General features: G+C 33.2%; 1 protein-coding gene across 1 annotated transcript; it reads right to left on the bottom strand.

Moving 5' to 3' along the window:
- Nucleotides 1–204: 204 nt before the first annotated feature.
- On the bottom strand, nucleotides 205–8377 carry LOC148274223 (homeobox protein prospero-like). Its single transcript, XM_088237424.1, has 3 exons — nucleotides 8343–8377; nucleotides 6594–6753; nucleotides 205–5914 (listed from the first exon to the last, which is right to left on the bottom strand). Exons 1-3 carry the CDS (start codon nucleotides 8375–8377, stop codon nucleotides 5735–5737), a joined length of 375 nt encoding a protein of 124 aa, XP_088093550.1. The 3' UTR covers nucleotides 205–5734.
- Between the last annotated feature and the right edge of the window lie 11545 nt (nucleotides 8378–19922).

Genomic DNA, 19922 nt, shown 5'->3' with positions numbered 1-19922 from the left:
CCATCGTGGGTAAACACTAACCTAAACTAGCTTTACTATGCACGAATTCTCTATTAAGTGGAGTAGATTTGGTAATGTTACTATGGAATTGTAAAAAGTAAGTAATTGGCAATATATTTCAATATTGAACAATTCTTTGTCGAGCGGGGTTGAATGGTGATTGTGATGGAAGGAACTTAGGGAAAATCAGTAAAAGGCAATATATTCAAATAAAAGCTTAGCTTTATTACTCGTTATAATAATGAAAGAAACATACATGATCTGGTTCAACAACTCTCCACGCAAATGGTGTTTCAAGTATCGCAGAAGAGTGATCAACAAAAAGGTTTCATTTTTTTTGCCTTTGCATCGTCATGTCATCAATAGTCAGGTTAAGTTAAGTATACATGTATTGGATCGAATCATTAACTTTAGTATACACGTATTGGTTTGAATCATTGCGATAAAAGTGTTTTATATTTTTGGTTAAACTAGTACACCGAACAGTTGAAACTCTAATAACATTTACAGACAAAGACACACGCCTTAAAGAGATAAATAATAAGCATTATGACAATGTACCGTTATCCATATGTATAAGTAGATCCATATAATAATATTAGTATTAGTAGTATGTATGAAGAAATGGGTGAGTGTGCCAACCTCGCTGCACAACTTCGTGTCCCTTACCTACACACTAGAATAGCTCCCTTTTTACACTCGGACTTACATAAACAGGTAGGTTATCCTTTTAATATACTTTTATCTATAATTTAATAACGGGAACTCCGCGCGGCTGACGGGGGCAGGGGCAACCTTAACATATTTACAGATGGTTAAAAATCCTAAAATTTATCCCTCGACCTTATCCTTAAAAGTAAATACAAAACGCGAGACGTCTAAATTTACCTAAATTTTTCTCTATAATAATTTTATGAAATTTTGCTCTTTACACCAACGTTAGAAATATCGATACAAAAATACTCTTTTGAATAAAATTTTTTACACGTCATTTTAATATAATTTTCGGTCGGCCCCCCTACCCCGCCGCGCAGCCCCCTCCGACATTTGTACTAAACCGCGGGCCGGACGGCCGCTCAAGAGAACTTGCGCGAGCTGAAGTCAGTTTCCATATAAGAAGACATTCTTTATTCAATATAAATATATATGCGCGAACGAGCCGCGCGCTCGTCCGCAAGTTTAACATCTGAAATTTTGAAAAAAATAACACTTATAACGACGAAATCGTATTTTATACAAAACTATATATTTATTACAGGAATCATCGATGTTAAATCATTAATTTAGATAAATTTTTATAAACGATTTATAATTTTTCGAACAAATATATAAGATCAGAAACGAGTAAGCCAAAATCATTTCTGAAGTATCTTTAACGAAACAGAATAAGGAACGCTCAAATAACTTCAAAGCGGAGCTTATCTCGAGATTGCGGATGCTGGATGTCTCTCTCCGTCCCACTGCCATCGCCAGTGGGACCTCGAACTCTCTTAACATTGTACAATCATGGCCTGGACAGAAAACCTGAATTACCGATAAGAAAATGTGAATACTTAATCCGGAGTGGCTGAAGAAACTGTTACTATTGTATGCTATTTGTGCAAGGCGGCCCGGTGCGTCCCGTGGATATATACTTGCGCTCGGATCGAAGCGCGGAAGGATGCACCGGCCCGCCGTTGGTGGGGGCGTCGAGCGCAGCGCGGCCGACATGCGAGAAACATAACCCGGCGTCTGCTGTGGAGACTTTCTGCGAAGATTGGAGGTGGTCTGTGAGGATGCACTTTAGAAACTGAAAACCTGTTTGTCCTAAAATCGGGGGAGGAGCCTGTACATTGGTCTTACAAACTAGCGCGGGCCGACACCGCGGCCGCCTTAGGGAACGTCCGCGGCGTCAGCCCCGCGACACTTACTATAGCTATGTAATGTAATATTGCGTATTTAAAGTGACGGAACGAAAAAAAAACAACTCTCGAAATGGTAGAAAGAGTAAATTATTCTTACGTCAAATACTGAGAACTACGACTAGAGTAAGGAGTATGACGTTAACGGTAACAATATAATTACTTCATTATAATAACCTTAGAAGGATCGCGACTGGGGCCGGGGTGGCGGCCCGGGGAGCGGGGTGCTTTGGTTGGGCAATAAGTTCTATTTAGGGCCCTTTTTGTATTATTTTTTTTTCGTAAAAAATCAACATTTTTGAAGGCACTTTTGATCGGACGAGGTGGCCCAGTGTATTTTTTGAATGAATGAATGCCTATTTGCCAAAATTTTGTATCGGAAAACTGCGGTAAAATGGTATATTTTTTGGTCGCCTTCGTTCTATTGTAATCGGTTTTGGGTATGGTCAGTGATAATGTGGCTATTTCAGATTTGAGAGCACTCCGCCGGGATCCCCTGCGGGCCGCTAGTGTGTGGGGGGGTGTGGGAGAGTGGGAGAGTGGGCGGTGGGTGTAGGGGGTAGGGGGTGGGGTCGTGGGGTGAGGACCGAACAAGTAACTTCTGTACAGTAACACAACATCGGAGGTTAACAAACAAAACGTCAAATGAACGCCTATACGGGAAGGTGCTCCTCAGTCGCTAAGAGATTACCAACAATTGTACATATATATACTACATTCCACACATTCCACAAAAAGAATACTGAATTAATCCTAATGTGTGCCGGCCGTGGCGGATCACCTCCGCAGACCTTCAGGTGAGGCGGTCTCCAGGAACGGGAGGGCTGGATACGGCCACCCGGAGGTGCGGTGGTCGCCACTCCGGCAACTCAGTTCCGAACGCGTGACAATTGATTCTCTTCTACAGCAAATCATCACACTAGATAGGATTTTTTTAAGAAAATAGAATTTAAGGCAGATTTTGGTAAAAATTACACACAATTTTAATATTTTTTGCTTAATTTTTTATAAAGATAAGGCGCGAAGGTGCTTCAAATAAGCTTGTACTTTTTTCGTGATATTTTAGACCGGGGGTTTCCGAAACATTGTCAAGAAGTCGATTTTGTCCTGTAACTTATAAAGAATGGACCTGGGTTGTCGAAATAAAAAGGGGACATTTATCACTTCTACGAGTGACACTATTGTGGAAACTTTTGAAACACATCTACGCACCCTTATACAAAGAATATCGGAAGACCAGAATATTTATCCAAACGGCTGTGTGCAAAACGTAAACGCCAAAATGTTATAAAACTTAGAGCCAGAACATTGAAACATCCCTAGAGATGTGTATCGCTGTAGATCGGTAAAGTGAACTGATAATTATTATCTCCGGCCGACCCCTGTGCGGGCCGACCTGTATACTGCCCTGCCTACTAGGCTCTCAGGTCAAGGAGACATCTCAAGCGAAGGTAAACATTTACAAAACCTCTCGTTTATGTACAAATCCCTTGGTTTTGAAACTGCAACCTAAATCAGCTGTGAGAGACCTAATCTCTAGTAATTATCATGTTGTCAATCCAGGGTTTCTTTTACCTAATATTGCACTGTTATATTTACTATAGTTAATGCTGAGAGTAAATACTATGGAACCCTCCATCAGAATAACCAGAATAATACGTCGTTTAATTCTATGATTACAGTACCCTAATTATAAGTTATATCCTGCATTACAAATGAGAGTAAAATTCTTGGTCAAGATTAATAATTCACTTGAAAGTTACTTTATTTACACTTGTAAACTAATTTCTATGCCATTACAATGAATCACTATGATATTTGTTCAAGTTACTATTTATGTAATATCAATCCCTCTGAATATTCCCAAGGAACCATAAAGTTAAACGTATGTACAAGTGTATGGGTACATCGTCCAAGACGAACGAACGAGGTACCTCATTTTATTCCACGAACGTACAAGAGGGATGTGAATATCTTAAGTACATAGGTCTATCGGTTACAAAGTTGGAATCGACTTTTCTACTCGGATTCCATAATGGGGGGTTTCATGGTATTTTAGTGGTATCGGAATAATTGTGTAAACGGTAATCAATGGGGCGGTTGGAGCGGCAGACAATAGACAGTCCATAGTAAACCGACGGGCTAGAATTATAATCACCGCCATACATCACTAAATCACACTCATTATTATTCAATTTAAATACGAAGACATTACAATGATTACTTTAATAAGATTACCTGGTAGTTATGGAGCTCTTCCATGACATCGCGTATTTGTACATCCTGTACACCCTAGGAATATCGACGCCTGTGAATTCTTTGATGTTACCAAAATAAAACATTAGGGAAGTAAACAATAAAGTCATGCGAGGAAAATGCGAAGTGTTTTATGAGAACTTCGCATTGAACTGAACATGCAACGGGCATTGGATAAAATTACAAAAGGGAGTAAAAAATAATAAAAAACAAAAATGAGATAAAAGTAAAATTTCATATAATTCAGATATATATTAAGTTCACATACTATAAAATTAAATAAGCTAAATAAATCAATCATTTGGTTTAAATCATTGGTTTACAATTAAACTAATAATATAAATGATTATGTACAGTGATTTGGTATAATTACTTTAGGATTACAGGGATAAAATAAAATGAACAAAACAGTAATAAATTATAAGAAAGTGTGTTCAAATATCCCGGGGACCAAAAGGGTTGACTAGGAGACTCACCACTGGTCGCTGTGCGCTAAACTTAATAATTACTACCACCTCTTCCTTAACTTTATCACTTCATCTTAACTCTACCATCTCCTGCTTAAAATTATCGTCTAATCTAAATAATTCCATATAATATTAAAACCAGTCGAACGAATTGTTGCTACGCTAGGTTGAAAAATCTTCGGTTTTGAATGGGGTACATTATGAAAGGTCTATTCATTCATGTAGTCAAAATTCTTCAACTACATAGTTAGTGAATCTTTGAGACATTCTTCTTTGGATTGTTAGCTTTTTGTGACACGCTTTGTTCGATTTGGTAGTTTTGAAAAAGCTATACAATTTCTAGTACATAACTTAGCCTAATAAAGTCGCGGGTTTCCCCGGATGGTATTTCGACTTGGGAAAACTATGTACAGTGGCGGAAACCGCCCCTAATCTAATCGGAAGTCTACTTCCATCACGCGGCTGGGATGGAGCCGAGCCACGATGGAAATGAGACTGCGCCCGGATCAGTTTACTACCCGCCGACAATTGACACCGTTCAAGTTATAATACATGGCCGTTTGATGTCACACTTCATATAAACTTAATTGACGAAAAAAACCGAAACAACACAAAAAATGTTGCCAAAATTACAATAAATATAAATTTATAAACGTACATACAACCACAGAATAGTTATAAATCTTGTTACCGTAAAATTACAATATTTTTTATCATTTTTAAATTTCATAGAATTTTGAATAATTTTATTATTAAATTTTTCCTTAACAATTTTATTCGTAGGACAATATTTTTATTTATCAATTTTTTGAACTGAAGGCCTAAATGCGAGTGTCGTCTTTATTGATGTGCAGTATATAACTTTCTCTAAAATTATTTTTTCTTCTACCGGAGTCAGCCCTATCTAACTTAACGTAGAACACGCTTGCCGCCCGAGTTGATACTGATTTCATTTGTAAAATCGACTTTAAAAGTCCATTTGCAGCTACGTACGAATGATTTTCAAAATCAAAAACGTCACCACAATCAATGCCTCGGGAGATCAAACGTTGTTCGTGTCAAATGTTCAACATTTCCTATATCTTCTCCGCTGACTCCGGTCTCCTCGGTCTACTCCAACTGCTCTAAGAAGTTGGGAGACTTGAAGTACTCCGGAACGGGGTCGTCCAGCCTGGAGATGACTTTGTAGATGGACTTCTTCCAGGACTGTTCGGCGTCCTTGCCTCCTTGGATGGCGCGGAAGAACTCCCGAAGAGTTTGTTCAACAACGTATCGGAAGTTTGAGGGAACCTGGAGAAAAAACATTTTATTAGTCAACAATATACGCAACTTCATACTTACAGTTAAAACTGTACTGCTTTGATGAGCTGATTCGCTCTTTTTCATGAAAAGTGTTTAAAACTTTGCGCTTCGTGAAATCAATACTAAGCAATAGTGGATTATGTGTAGCTTTCACAAAGGAATAAACTAATTTCTAAAACAAAAGCTACAAGGACAGTTTGAGTAAGAATTTAGATGTTTTTAAAATTGTGACTAAAATAACAGTTTTAAAGCTTTAAAACATTCTTACAAATTAAACGCCTATTAGCTTTAATTTACATAAAACTGTTTTCCTATTCATGTTTTATTTACTTAACCTAGTGATTGTAATACCGTTCGCAAAGTTATTTCGATAATTTTGACAAATTCTTTAGGTGGCAGTCAAAGATAATAAATACTTTAATCGGGAATCGAACCCAGTAAACTTAAGCGTAGTATTCCAACAAGAACACGTTTTTTAGCATTGAAATTTGAAATAAATAAATAATAACAAATTAACTTGCTTGTTAACCAAGCCATCAACTAGTGATTATAAAAATATTGGTTTGACCTTTGAAGTTTGCCATTGATATCACGTATGTTATTTCTGTGTACGGTTAGTGTGTGTAAGGAAAGATAAAGGAAGGTCAGGGGTCGTGTTATATCGCACCTGAGGACCGCATACCTCTATGTGATTGTTCCTATTATAGTGCAGGTTGAGGACTCTGTAGATTTCGGAATCCGCGGCCACGTGGAGCTCCTCGGCGCTTTTTGCCCCTTCACTGACAGCCTGGCGGGCATACTTCTCCATTTGAATGTAGTAAAACTCTCTGGAAAGAAGAAGAATTGCCACGTTAGTAAAAAGCGAAATAATCAGTAAATCTTCACAAAAAGACAATACATTATATAGTTGTTGCACACGGCAATAAATGTTAAACTGATCAAATGTACATTTCATATACAATAAGGGTTCAAGAATCGAGTTGTGATCCCGTGGCTAGTGTCGCGGACTTACGGATCAAAGATCCGAGGTTCGAACTTTTTTTTCTAATAGTGAGTTACTTATAACTCGTTGAGCTCTATTTTTATTAAATAAAGTTAGTATCAACTTTCTAAAACTCACACAGCACGGAAAAATTAGGGTGCATTGATACATATTATAATATTTGGTATTTATTTAGAGGAATCTCTGAGCAGAATGAAATTTTCTATATCGATATTTTTTCAACTTTTAAAAATTATTTATCATATTTGTATGGTAGGTCCGAAGACGGCAGATAAAACTGGGTGATTTAAAAAAAAAATTATAAAGGAAAAACAACAGTTGTTATATAAGAATACAAAATATAAAAAATAGTACATACATCCAGTTAAAGTTTTTCACAAATTTAATGAGAGAACACGTTACACAGTAAAGAAAAAAAAATATATATATAAGACATGAGAAAAAAAAGAGCTCTTAAGAAGGTTAAGGGATGAGGAAATAGAGTGGAGGAGTGGAGGAGAGGGATTTTCATAATAAAGTTGACCAATTCAAAATTTCAATATTATAATAAAATAAATATAGTTAAAGGAACATAAACTTGTACACACTGACAAATGTTTTATTTTACAGTGTTTCAAAAAGTTTTTTTTTGAAGTCACAAAATTTTGTATTAAAAATATCTAAATGGGGACTTTGTGGGTTTTTGGATGGTCCTAACTCCCTTGAGAAACAATTTATCAAAACGATAGACACACTGATAGTAAATATCTATATTGTGTAAGAAAAGCACTGCTCTAGTGCCCATAATCCAGGGAGAAACTACGGGAAAATGTTTGTATAAAAAAAGGCAGACCGCGCTTCCTCTTTAGCGTGTGAAATAAAACCAGAAAATTCCCTCATTCGCACCTTCTTGGTAAGTACTTAAATTGCAGCACGGAGATGTGCGTAAAAAATTAGTAAACGAATTCTTTATTCTGCCTGAACATGGGGAAATAATTACTATTTAGAAAATTTAAAAAAAATTACTTGCACAGATTTTATTATTTAATTTTGGAATATAAGCTTTAAACAAAACAAAGTGTTAAATACGGTAGTTGCATAAGTTATGAGTGCGTTTTGAAAAGTATCTGACGCAGAAAGTACTCTAGAGAAAACTAAAAACAAAATTGTTAATTGCGAGTTCTTTTGTGCAGCCATAAGCCACAAACAACGCGTTTTCTGTTTGATGTAGAAACTCGTAGGATATTTACTGGAAAGGGGATATTAATACGGTACTTTATCAGGACACACTCGGATATGTATTAAGACGAGAACACATGCAAAGGATTCCGTTAAAAAAGGCATGGAAAACGTTTGTCTTAGTGAAACGCAAAATAACCCTCGCTTTTTAGACTAATCTTCTTACAGTATGGGCAAACGCGCTGACCAATATACCGCGAGGCGGAGGTCTCGGGCTCGATTCCCGACATGGTTGACATGAAATATTTATTTAAAAAGGTGTTTTCATTATTGGGTATTTTATGGCAAAAACAGATAAAATTACCAAAGAGGAGAAAAACAAAGTGTCAAAACTCTTTGTTCAAAAGATTGAAGCTGTACAATTAATGTCCCGAAGAAATAGAAAGCGTTCAAATATATAAAATTTATTTTGAAAAAATGTGTTCTTGAGAAATTGTGATAAATTTTTTTAAAGTTATTAAAAGTTTATATTAGTTGTCAAGATGTTATGAACTAACTGAATATAGCATAGATAAACAAATAGTCTTTGGAATGGCACCTATGACGTCAGACCGAACAGTGATCGTCTTCCTTTCATGTAACAAAAATTATCAAGATACGTTCCATTAGGTGCGGAAAAGGGTTAAATTACACGTGAATTTTAGACGTATCCATCTCTTCGTCAGGACACTCAGTACACTAACATGCAATTACTAAAATAAGCTATCACCTTTACGATATTTAATGCAAACACGTTATTTATGTATTTTTGCTGCTTTACTGCATGTAATTTATGTATTTCTTTGTAAATACTATTTTAATGCGGTGACGGTATCACCGTAGTGTATTTTAGTATTTGCATGTTGGTGTAGTGAGTGTCCTGACGAAGTGACGGGTACGTCTCAAAACCGGTAAAAGTCAGTAAGTGGTGAAATACTAGCATTTACTAACATTTACGAAAATGTTTAACCATAAAGTTAATGCTTTGAACATAAATAATTAATTATTTATTATCTTATTAAAATCAATCATTAAATTTATTACATCATTAAGCTTTAACCCTTGCGTGGCTATGTCACTTAATTATTTTATTATGTTAATAAATTGTTTTTAAAATTAGATTATTTAACAGTACGATTATATGCTATGGGTTACTTTTTGTTTTTAAATACCAGTATTTAAAAATATGCCTTCGACTTAATGTAACACGATGTAACTTAAGATATTTCTAGTCTAATAGTAGGTATAGTGGCTATCGCGTTTGGCTACCACGCGCGAGGTTTAGATTTTCATTCCCGAATTTCGGTTGAAAACAGTTATTGGCTACAGATTTAGTTTTTTATGTGATGTTAAAACGATTTAGAAAAACTGTATGTTAAAAATAAAATTATAATTACTTATCACTACTGATTTAATTTCGAAGAACCTCATTACTTTTTATGATGTCTTTTACTATTTTTTTTTTGTTTTTACTATGTATTTTACGATTTTTTTAACGTTTTTTTACTAAGTTTTTTTACTAAAGGTTCACTTACCATGTCTACTACCTTATTTATTTTTTCTATGTATTAATTACGGTTTTTATATGACTGTCTTAGAACGAGGTAAATGAGTTACAGCAGTCTTCTACTCAGTGTGCGCTATATTTAGTTCAGTTCAGTGTCGAAAATTTGCGTTAGCTATATGCGTAATAATATTATATTCTGTTTGCTAAACAGTAAATAAAAGAAATATACATATAAGAAACATTAAAATATAAGCGAACATATTAAATTCTGTCTTATCTCAATAGGTATAATAACTATTTATTCTGAGGTGAAAGCATTAAAAAAAATAAAAAAATAGAGCATGTTTTTTACTGGAGATGTCTAAAGAAAATGAATACAAAATTGAACAATATATAAAAAAACGATATTTAACAAAAAGCATTGCGCTAAAAAAATTTAATATATTGAGTTTTTCTACTGACATTTTTTGGTGGAACTGCATTTTTAATTATAATAATGAAAATACGTTACCAGTTTTTTCCACTTTTATTTATAAATTTTTACCAGTGAATGGGCTTCGTCGTGAAATTTATAAATAAAAGTGGAATAAAACTATATAGTATTTTTATTATTATAATTTTTTTTTAAATTGACTTTTCGACTTTTTTGTATAGTAAACTGTGGTTTTAATACCAACTTCAGTGGTGTAATGATCAGTAATAGAGATGCAAAGCATTGCAGATACAGTGGGGTTAATTGTTTTAGCAAAAATTTGGTTGGAACATATTAAAATAAATAAGTAAATAAATAATTAATAAAGCCTATCCATATTTTTCTAACGGGTTTTTCATCTCATTGAAGTAGGTATCGATTCAAATGTGTAAAAAGTTATGTTTTTTTATTTTCTAATCTGTTCGCTTCTGAATTCACTACTGATTTGTAAAAAAAGATTTTCGGTAGAACCGCACCAAGTATGGGTTCCATTCAGGGCCCATACTCAAAGCGAACTGCCGATTTCCTAACATAGGAATAATGAAACGTAAAGTAGACTTTCCTCTACATAATACTAACTTGAGGATGAAAAGGCAAATGGAGAAATTCTGGCATTCCTTTCTAAAACATTTCACATTCAAAAAAGTTTCTGCAAAACGAGCCAACTTAAACGCGCAACGCTGTTTCAGACAAGACAACTTTATAAGGGAGAGGTTTGTACATTTAAACTGTTTTTCAAAAAAGTTGACTGGAATAAAAAACCGTGTTGCGAATAAACGGTAATACAAGTACACATATCTTAATAAAAGCCGATTTTTAACTACGGTAAAACTTTGATTATCCGGCTTAATGAGTGAGTGTGAGAAAACGCAAAAATTACTGAAAGATCACTTTTTTCTTGCTTTAGAAATAGTCCAGTGAATCGGAATCACATTAAAAAATTACTTTAACATGTCCAATAAAGTTAATTGCTTTGACGAAGAAACTCATTTACGAGTTTATAGCTAATTATTATAACATTTCCAATTTTTTTTTATTTTCTCATTTTAATCCGGAAGAATGGAGTTAGACTGTATTTTTTTAAGGTCTTAATGTATTGAATAATTTAACCGAATATTTTAATTTTTATTTTCAATATTTTTACATTATATTTGTATTGTATGTGGTAGTTTTTCATGTCTTTTTTTATAATATGGCCAGTTTATTGGACGTTCGTAACTATTACGTATTGACAGTATGTAAAAATTTAATGTATATATTTGTAAAAATAGGGTATCTTAAATATAAAAACTCAAAAACATTTGCAGTAGCACATTCCATGTATTATGAAATACTTGTTAATATTTTAATTAAAACGCATTGAAATATTTCATTTTCATCTTAGGTTACGTTGGGTTATGTCAAGAGAGCTAAGTTCTGTCATATTCCCTAATGTTTTAATTTACACTATCGCGAAGGTGAAAGCATGTTTTGTCCCTCTTCCCGCCTCTCGCGAGAGATCATCCATTCATCCCTTACTTAGCGTGATATTAAATGTCTCCTGCACTTCTTACCCCTGTAATATTTTTCTCGCCTTCTGCCTGCACCTTTTGTTAGAAGCGATGCACTTGGCGTCGAAATTGACGGAAGAGAGAAGCAAAGGTTTGTGAGAGGAATTAGAATATTAATTCTAGGTAGATTTCTTCAGTAAACGTGGAATTTATTCATCTTTTAAGAAAAATACTTGAAAATAGGCGAAGATAATATGATGTGTGAGTTATCATTTGGAAACATATTAAAAAATGACATGAGAATTTTATTTATTTGTTGATATTTAAAATTAGTTTATATATCTTTATTCAAAATAACCGTAATATTTTTTTTTTGTAAAAAAACGTAAATTTAGTTTCAATGTACGATTGGACAAATTGTAACAAAATTTACAATCATAAATATAAAACAATATGATCATATTGTGCATGCAGATAAAATGTAATTTTCTAGTTTTACCGATGTAAGTAAATATTCTCGCATAAACTTAAAATATGTTTGAACAATACGTTAGTGTAAATTATAACGAAATATATACACGAAACGAGAGAAAAAGTTTTCATGAAAATGTTGTACATAATCATATTATCATCGTTGGGTACCAAGCATTTATAAGTGGGTTATCCGTTTTAGCTTCGAGGGTGTTATCGTGTTTGTCTACCATTCAAGAGGTTTCGCGTTCGATTTCCGAAACGGTTGACATTGAATATGTATTTAAAACATGTTAAAATCACTGCAATATTTAATGATGTTCATAGTCCTTGAAATGGTACCAGAAGAGTAAGCCTTAGTGAAACATAAAATGATGTGGATATGCTGCGTTTGGAACGTAATAAAAACCCTGTGTATCGTTAGATGCGGATAAAAGGATGATGATAATGACGTGTGAAATAACCGTTAAAAAAACATCGTTCGATTTTTAAATGCCGATTTTGAATCCTCCATATAATAAGCGGGATTTCCCATTACGCCCATCCCACTCTCACAGGAGGCCGGGGAAGGTTGTGCGCGGTGCAGATATTCAAGTGAGCCAATTAGAAGGGAAACGAACTATAGTGGCTTGGAAAACACTTGCGATGTATTAATGAAAAATGTCATTTGTAAGTTCGCGTCTCAATTATTCCCCAGAGACCACGTCGAGATTTTTTAATTAACTTGGTACGGAATATTGAACAGAAAAATATTTTGCACACATCGAATTGACAAACAATGCAAACGAGTTGAATCAAGATACCCGTACTTATAATTAGGAACAATTTTTATACAAGCGAAAAAAAGTAGACATTTAAAATGAATTACATTACGCAAGATCGAAAACCTTAGTTTTTTTAATAAAATTATACTTATGGTTAGAAATATAAGTATCATAGTATTTTTAGACAAAATGTTTACAAAAATAATACCTACCCGAGAAATTTGACCAATACAAATATTTGTTGAAATAATAATGTTTTTTTTTTTTTTTTTTAGTAGGTAAATAAATCACTATATTATTTATAAGTATATTTTGAGGGAGTTTAAGTACAACGTCGACAGTGCCAGAAATCCGACTGAGATTTTATCGGTGATATCTTAAATGCTTTTACTGCTTCATGGCAAATTTAAAAAATGATATATTACTTGTTAATTTTTAGGAATTTAGTTTTCTGTTATTTTCTGATTTCAATGAATTTAGTTTTTTTCAAAGCATATAAAAATACATTTATTTTAAAAGCCGTATTGTAAAAATACGCTCTATTGAATATTAAACGAAAAATAACGAAGAACTGAATTTTTAGTATATGCAACCGAAAATACAAGTACAAAACTAGTAGGAACTGATTTGACTTCTCAGAAGAAAAAAAAATATTTCGGAGCCCAATATGTAGATTTTCAGATACAAACACACAAATGAACCTCAATAAAAATGTTTGAAATCTCTGAAGAAAAATGGTTTTGAACAGTAAAAAATGAACACGTGAATATTTATGAGTACGTATTTTATGTATTAAAATAGATGAGGCTTATGAAAAACCGAAACAAAAATAGCGCAAACAACCTGTGCAGAACTCTTCATGCTTGAATGACGCGCATTAAAAAAACATCGTAACAATCCGCCCCATCTCCCGCTCCAATAAGGGCTTCATGTGTGATACTCCAGATGGGATGCTGCGCTACTTTTGTATCGCGGATCTGTCGCTTTCTCTTACGCCTCAGTAGGCGGGAGAAATTAACAACGTTTCCCGGGGAGGCGCTGCAGGGAGGGTGCGATTTTTCCAGCTGAATATGGGCGGAAGAAGTGAATGGCTTATCAGGGGAAAACCGCTAATAAGCCAAGCTAATTTTCCTTGCTCTGGCGGGATACGTACGGGATGTGACTCGACTTTTTTGTGATACTCGTACGAGTAATATGCCTTTTAAATATTATCTTACAGAAATTCAAAACAAGGGCAAAAAAATGAACGTGACGCTAACGATTTTTGTTTAAACATACACATTTTATGACTAATATTTTTGTAGTTATCACGAACAAAAATTTTGCACTTTTTGGTGAAAGTCTATAGAAAATAATCATATCTATTTCGTTGGTTAATTTAAAAAACATTTTGCATACATAAAACATCGCCTGATGTTGCCTATTTGACAAATAATAAATATTCGTTACAAAACTGATGAATTATTTTTGTTGATTTTAAATCCTTCGAATTAAAAAAAATTGAACTACCGAAGATTTACAATAGTAAAAAAAATTGAAATAAATTTTGAGAAAAAAAAAACAGATAAATAAAAACGAAACCGTTATTTTTTATGTACTGCTAAATGAGTTAAAACGTTTTGACGTTATAAAAAAAATTACAAACTTTTTAAATATATTTGCAAGTTTTCATTTAAAAAATGCAGTTTTTCGTTTTTCTTTCGCAGTATTGAAGATAAATCTCGCAGCGTATAATAACCGCGCAGTCCCTTGCTCCAAGTGCCCCCAACACTTGCAGCATACTGAGTACTGAGTGGCAACACTTACAAGCGGCGGGCAAGTGACGTGTGAGTATTGCTACTTGCAAATCAACTAATTACTGGAGGTGCTCTGGGTAACTTGTGAGGGATTTGTGTTTCTAGCTACAGCTACTTATAGTGTAGGCTTGCAGCACTGGAAGCTTTTTTGCAATACAAAAGATATTTTCCTAGCTGTAAATATGCTGGTGACATGTGATATATTTCATAATGTGCACGTTTTTCGCAATCTCAATAAAAATAAAATATAGCCTCCGTAATATGGTCTCCTTCATATTTTACTCATTTAAATCGCATCGAATCAGTTCGGCATAAATTTATAAGAAAAACACAAAAGATCACTATAACTATACCGACATGGTACTTTTCCTGAATATATCCAGTCTCGCACATCGTCGATTTGATGCAGATTTAATTTGTATGTTTAGAATACTTAATGGTTTATTTGATGTCTCGACTATTTTCCAACAAATATCTCTTAATGTTTCTTCACGTAGACTTAGAAATAATGAAATTCTATTCCGCGGTCATAAAAAGACTAATTATGGTTTCCGTGCGCCTCTACCGAGAATGATTACATTTGTGAAAGAAAATCAAGATCTAAATTATTTTGATTGTAAATTGAGTTTCTTTACCAATAGACCGAAGAAGTATTCCCAATAAATTGACTGTATATTTGTAGAATTAACCTGGATTCCATAATGCATGTCTAATGTACTAACTTGTCTTTGCTTTTCTTTGTTGTATTGCTTCTGTTATTTATTACTGTATTATTATTGTTTTTCGTATGTACAATTTATTTTAATTTTACATGGTCCGTAAATTTGTTAAACAAAATTAAATAAAAATGAATTTTCGATTGAATGCTAAAGTACTGAAAAAACATATTTTTATGCTAAAAAAAATAGAACTTCAAAATTTTTCCATCTAAAATTCAAGTTAAATATGAATTTATTTCGCCATTAATTTACACGACGCGGAATTTAAAAAGAAAGTGTTTTAAAGTTCGCAACTATTGTGCGGAGATATTGTTGCTTTATTCTTGACTAAACCACTTATAAATATGTTCAAAAAATAATGACAGCCACAACTACGAGTACATACTTGGCTATGAATGAAAAAATTGAGATTTTATAAACCTAGGTTTTAAAGTCTCCCTTGGAATTTCTAAACAATAATTACAAACAAAATAAATTAATGAGTTTTAAATCCCCAAAAAACGTTAACTCGGCTTTAAGCCATTAGAAAACTGCAAAATGTGTATTTTTTCGTAACGAAAGAATTGTGTATAATGTTTGGTCTTACGAGCTACGCGCTCCCTTCAAGTCGCCTTATGACATTTGTATGTAAGAAATATTCGTTGAGCAAATCTTTGCCAGTACAAGGTGCACGCAGTTTTGTGACTTTAAATAATTTCCCGTGAGAACATTTCTCTATCGCCGGCTAAGCCAGGCCCCAAACAAAGGAAAGGACCCAAGTTACTTCTTACCCTTCGCTCCGTCTTGGCTCCTGGGAGCGGGCATTGTTGTTTCTTTGTACTGGGGCCAAGTCTTAGCCAAATCGTAGTGAAAATAAATATAATAAAGAATGATAAAGTATTCATTTTAAATATGTATAATTATTAGGGCATTGAAAAAAGTATCACAAAACAATACAAAAAAGTGAAATTTTACTATCCAAATTACAGGTGAACTTCTAAAAAAATTGGTGTTCTTTTAATATACTTATTGAATCATTCATTTCCAAAACAACGAATGTATGAAATCAATGATTTTATGGGAGAAAGAAAACAACGTACTCCTTAAAAAATTTATGATACGAATAAATATTTTATTGTCATGGTATCAAAACTATAAACATAAAACTACTTTGACTTGCATGGACTTAATAAGTATTATCCAATGTGGTTTTAATGGATATTATGAATTTTTTACTTTGGTGGTTTTTGAAATTAATTAACGATTTAATTTCTATCTACAACATAACTATTGTATTATTTTGTCTTGAACGTAAGTACTTACATATGTTTGTAGTTGTAAATTTATGTAAACACAAAACTTGTGTCAATAAATTTCGAAAAAAATATATATTATGTCATATCTAGGGAGAGATGGTAAAACGTCACGCGTCATATATCTATTTTTCCATAAAATAATTCTAGCTTATACCGATTGTGAATAATTATGTATACGGAAAGACGGAATGTATATTAATTAATATTGTTATTTTATTTCTACGGCCTAAAATAACCTTGAAGAACATTTAGTGGAAAGGTAAAAATATAACGGTTTTCGCACGGTTATGTAAGGGGTTCAAAAAATCTTAAGATATTTTTCGAATATAAAAGGGGAGAATTCTGAGTACCGCAGAGTAAACTGGAATTTTGAAATCCCCTAAATAGCCTAAAGAAAATGTAGTGATACTATTTTACCGCCTTTTATAAGAAGCGGTATTTTAAACTTACTTTATTTTTATGAGAATACCTGTAATCACTTGATACGATTGATAAGAAGTGTTATAAAACATATGTTTATGTCTAGGAAGAGAACCACAATTGAACTTATTAAGAAAATTCATTTACGAGACCCAAGATAAAACTGTATATTCGAAACATAGGTGTCAACATTATGTAAGGCTAAGATAAGCAATATCGACAAAATCAATAAAGGAGTATTGCGTTGGTTTGGAAATGTAGAGCAAATGGGCAGTGAAAGAACGATAAAAGATATTTTTTTTTTAAATCTAAAAATCTAAATCTAAATATTTACTATGCGAATTTTGACGGATGCAAAAATCAAGGAAGACCGAGAAAAACATGGTATGACCAAACCCAACAAATACTTCAAAAGATGGACATGTCAAAAGCATAAAAAAAATCATAATAAAGAAGGCGTTTGAATGTATAGAAAGCGAGGTTTGCATGTAAAGACAGGGTGATATGACGTTTTATCCTCTCTGCCTACCCCCACGGGAAACAAATTGATGGTTTGTTTGTTCATTAGTAAATTGAAACGACTCAAAATTACACTTAAAACACTTGCCAGTTTATTTACAAGATTCATTGTGAAAAACATATCAGATCATTTATACGGCTAAAGTTAAATTCAAGACTGACTATATTTATATAATTATAAGTCATTGAGATTTTTTTTTAATTTAATTATTAAAAATTCATACATACGTATATGTGTGGATACTTTGAAATTTAATTGTGTAAGCGTTGTTTTGTAAAAAAGTTTTTATTTAAGTTCTAAGACGTTATATTACCGTTTTTAAGTCAAAAATATCGGCAGATGTTCAATTGAAATCATCGCAAATCTTCACCCCAATAAAAAAAAACATAATATTTAACTGCAGCAACGTCCCAAAATTTGCGCCATTCACTTGTATCAAATATCTCAGACAGATAAAGAGAAGTCTGACAACAGTGGAGTCTTCGTTCTTACCTGGGTATTGAAATCTTTAAGACAGTTTCCTTCCTTACAAACTTTCTTGGGTAGGTATTGTATGAATCTAGGTTTAGACTGACATGCATTTTGAACGCTTCTAAAGATATTTCCTTCAATGAGAATCGATCATTTATTTATTTGACACACAAACGTATTTTAATAGATTCAAAATAATCTTTAAATCCGTCTCAGAGGAATTAAAATAAATTATCATTTAAAAATCTTTTTTAGGCCCTACGGGGAAACGGGGATCTTTCTCATATCCACACGTTAAGTTGCATAGGGCACTGTTATAATACACCAACGTGCATCTCGATTATTTTAAACTTTTTCTTACGCTTCCAAAGAACGGTAAAATATTTCAGAGTAAAACACATTTTGAAATTAACTTTTTATATAAATCTTGCCGGGAACCTTTTTAGTTATATTTTTTATAAACTTAGTACGCAAAACTAATACGTCTTTTATTTTTTACCGTTACTTTGCGAACAAGGATCAAAAAGTGCTGCTAGGTACAGACAGCCAAAAGATTGGCGTTCTATTGTTCAATATTTTCAACAAAAGGGAGAATCCCTTTATTCTCCCTTGTGAATTGTTAACCTAGTGAAAACCCCGCGAACGATTCTTACTCAAACAGGGGCCTTGTGTGGCGAATGAGGGATTTTGATATTTTATTTTATGAACCAAATCGCCCCCTTCCTAACTTACTTGCGAAGTGATTGTTCTACGATCAAAACTTTGACACGATTTTGATTTTTTTTTTGCGCCACAACAGACCAAGAGCCCAAATAACAGTCATTCAGGTAACATCCGTGGTGTAATGGCAGATATACTTTACCCATGCATGGAAGGTTCCGGGTTCGGGTCCCGGTAGGAAAACATAAAAAAAAATATTTTTATCAAGCCGGGGGGATTTCTGCTTTAATTCTTACACTCCAATTGGCCCTCCTGGCCTGTTAATATTGATTTATTTAATTTTACAACTAACGGTCGTAGCCAATTTGAACAAAATCAAAGTTAAATAGAAACTTATACAATAAAAAGAAAACATAGTTAATTGTTATGGTTAAACTTAATAAAAGTAATGTATGGTAAAAAAAGGATTTATAGTAAAACTGTGAAGTATAGAAGAAAAATAGTAAAAAAAATGCATTTAAGGTTTGTGAATCTTACATAGGCACACAAATTTATCAAAAATAAAAATAAATAGACCTTTATATGAGTACATTATAAAAAACATACTGAATCTCTGGGTTATCGGTTATTGTCGCAAAGTCAGTAGTACCCAGTACCCACTTCCTATGTACATGTACATACATACATGCATACACACCCTCACACACACATATACACACATATATACATTTATATATTTATAGATGACAACCGAAGTTTCGCATAAATAAATTGTCTATGTTTTTATGAATGTATGTATGTGTATGCGCATGGGTGTATGTACGTGTGTGTGTATGTACATGTGTATATATGTGTATATTTATATATACATGTGTGTATATATATGTGTATGTCTGTATGTATATGAATCAAAATGTGTATCCGAATAAGTTTATATTTTGTTTGTCTGTGCTCTATATTAATTTGTTAAGTATTATAATATATTAAAATGAAATTGCCTAGCTTGGAACGGGGTATGTACCCTTGTTAGCTGGGCAAAGTGAATATGGAATTGTATTTTGATAAAGAGTGTGAATAAATAAATAAATAAATAAATATACGCACAAATACAAACACACACACACGCACACGCACATATGCATCCACATACATACATAAACATAAACATACACACACATATACCAAAGATATCAAAATAAGGGTGTACAAGA

The sequence above is a fragment of the Micrasema longulum genome, unplaced genomic scaffold, assembly GCF_059751315.1.
Source record: "Micrasema longulum isolate JH-2025_06_02 unplaced genomic scaffold, ASM5975131v1 h1tg001721l, whole genome shotgun sequence".
Lineage (NCBI taxonomy): Eukaryota > Metazoa > Arthropoda > Insecta > Trichoptera > Brachycentridae > Micrasema > Micrasema longulum.
This window is presented reverse-complemented; position numbering and strand designations above follow the sequence as displayed.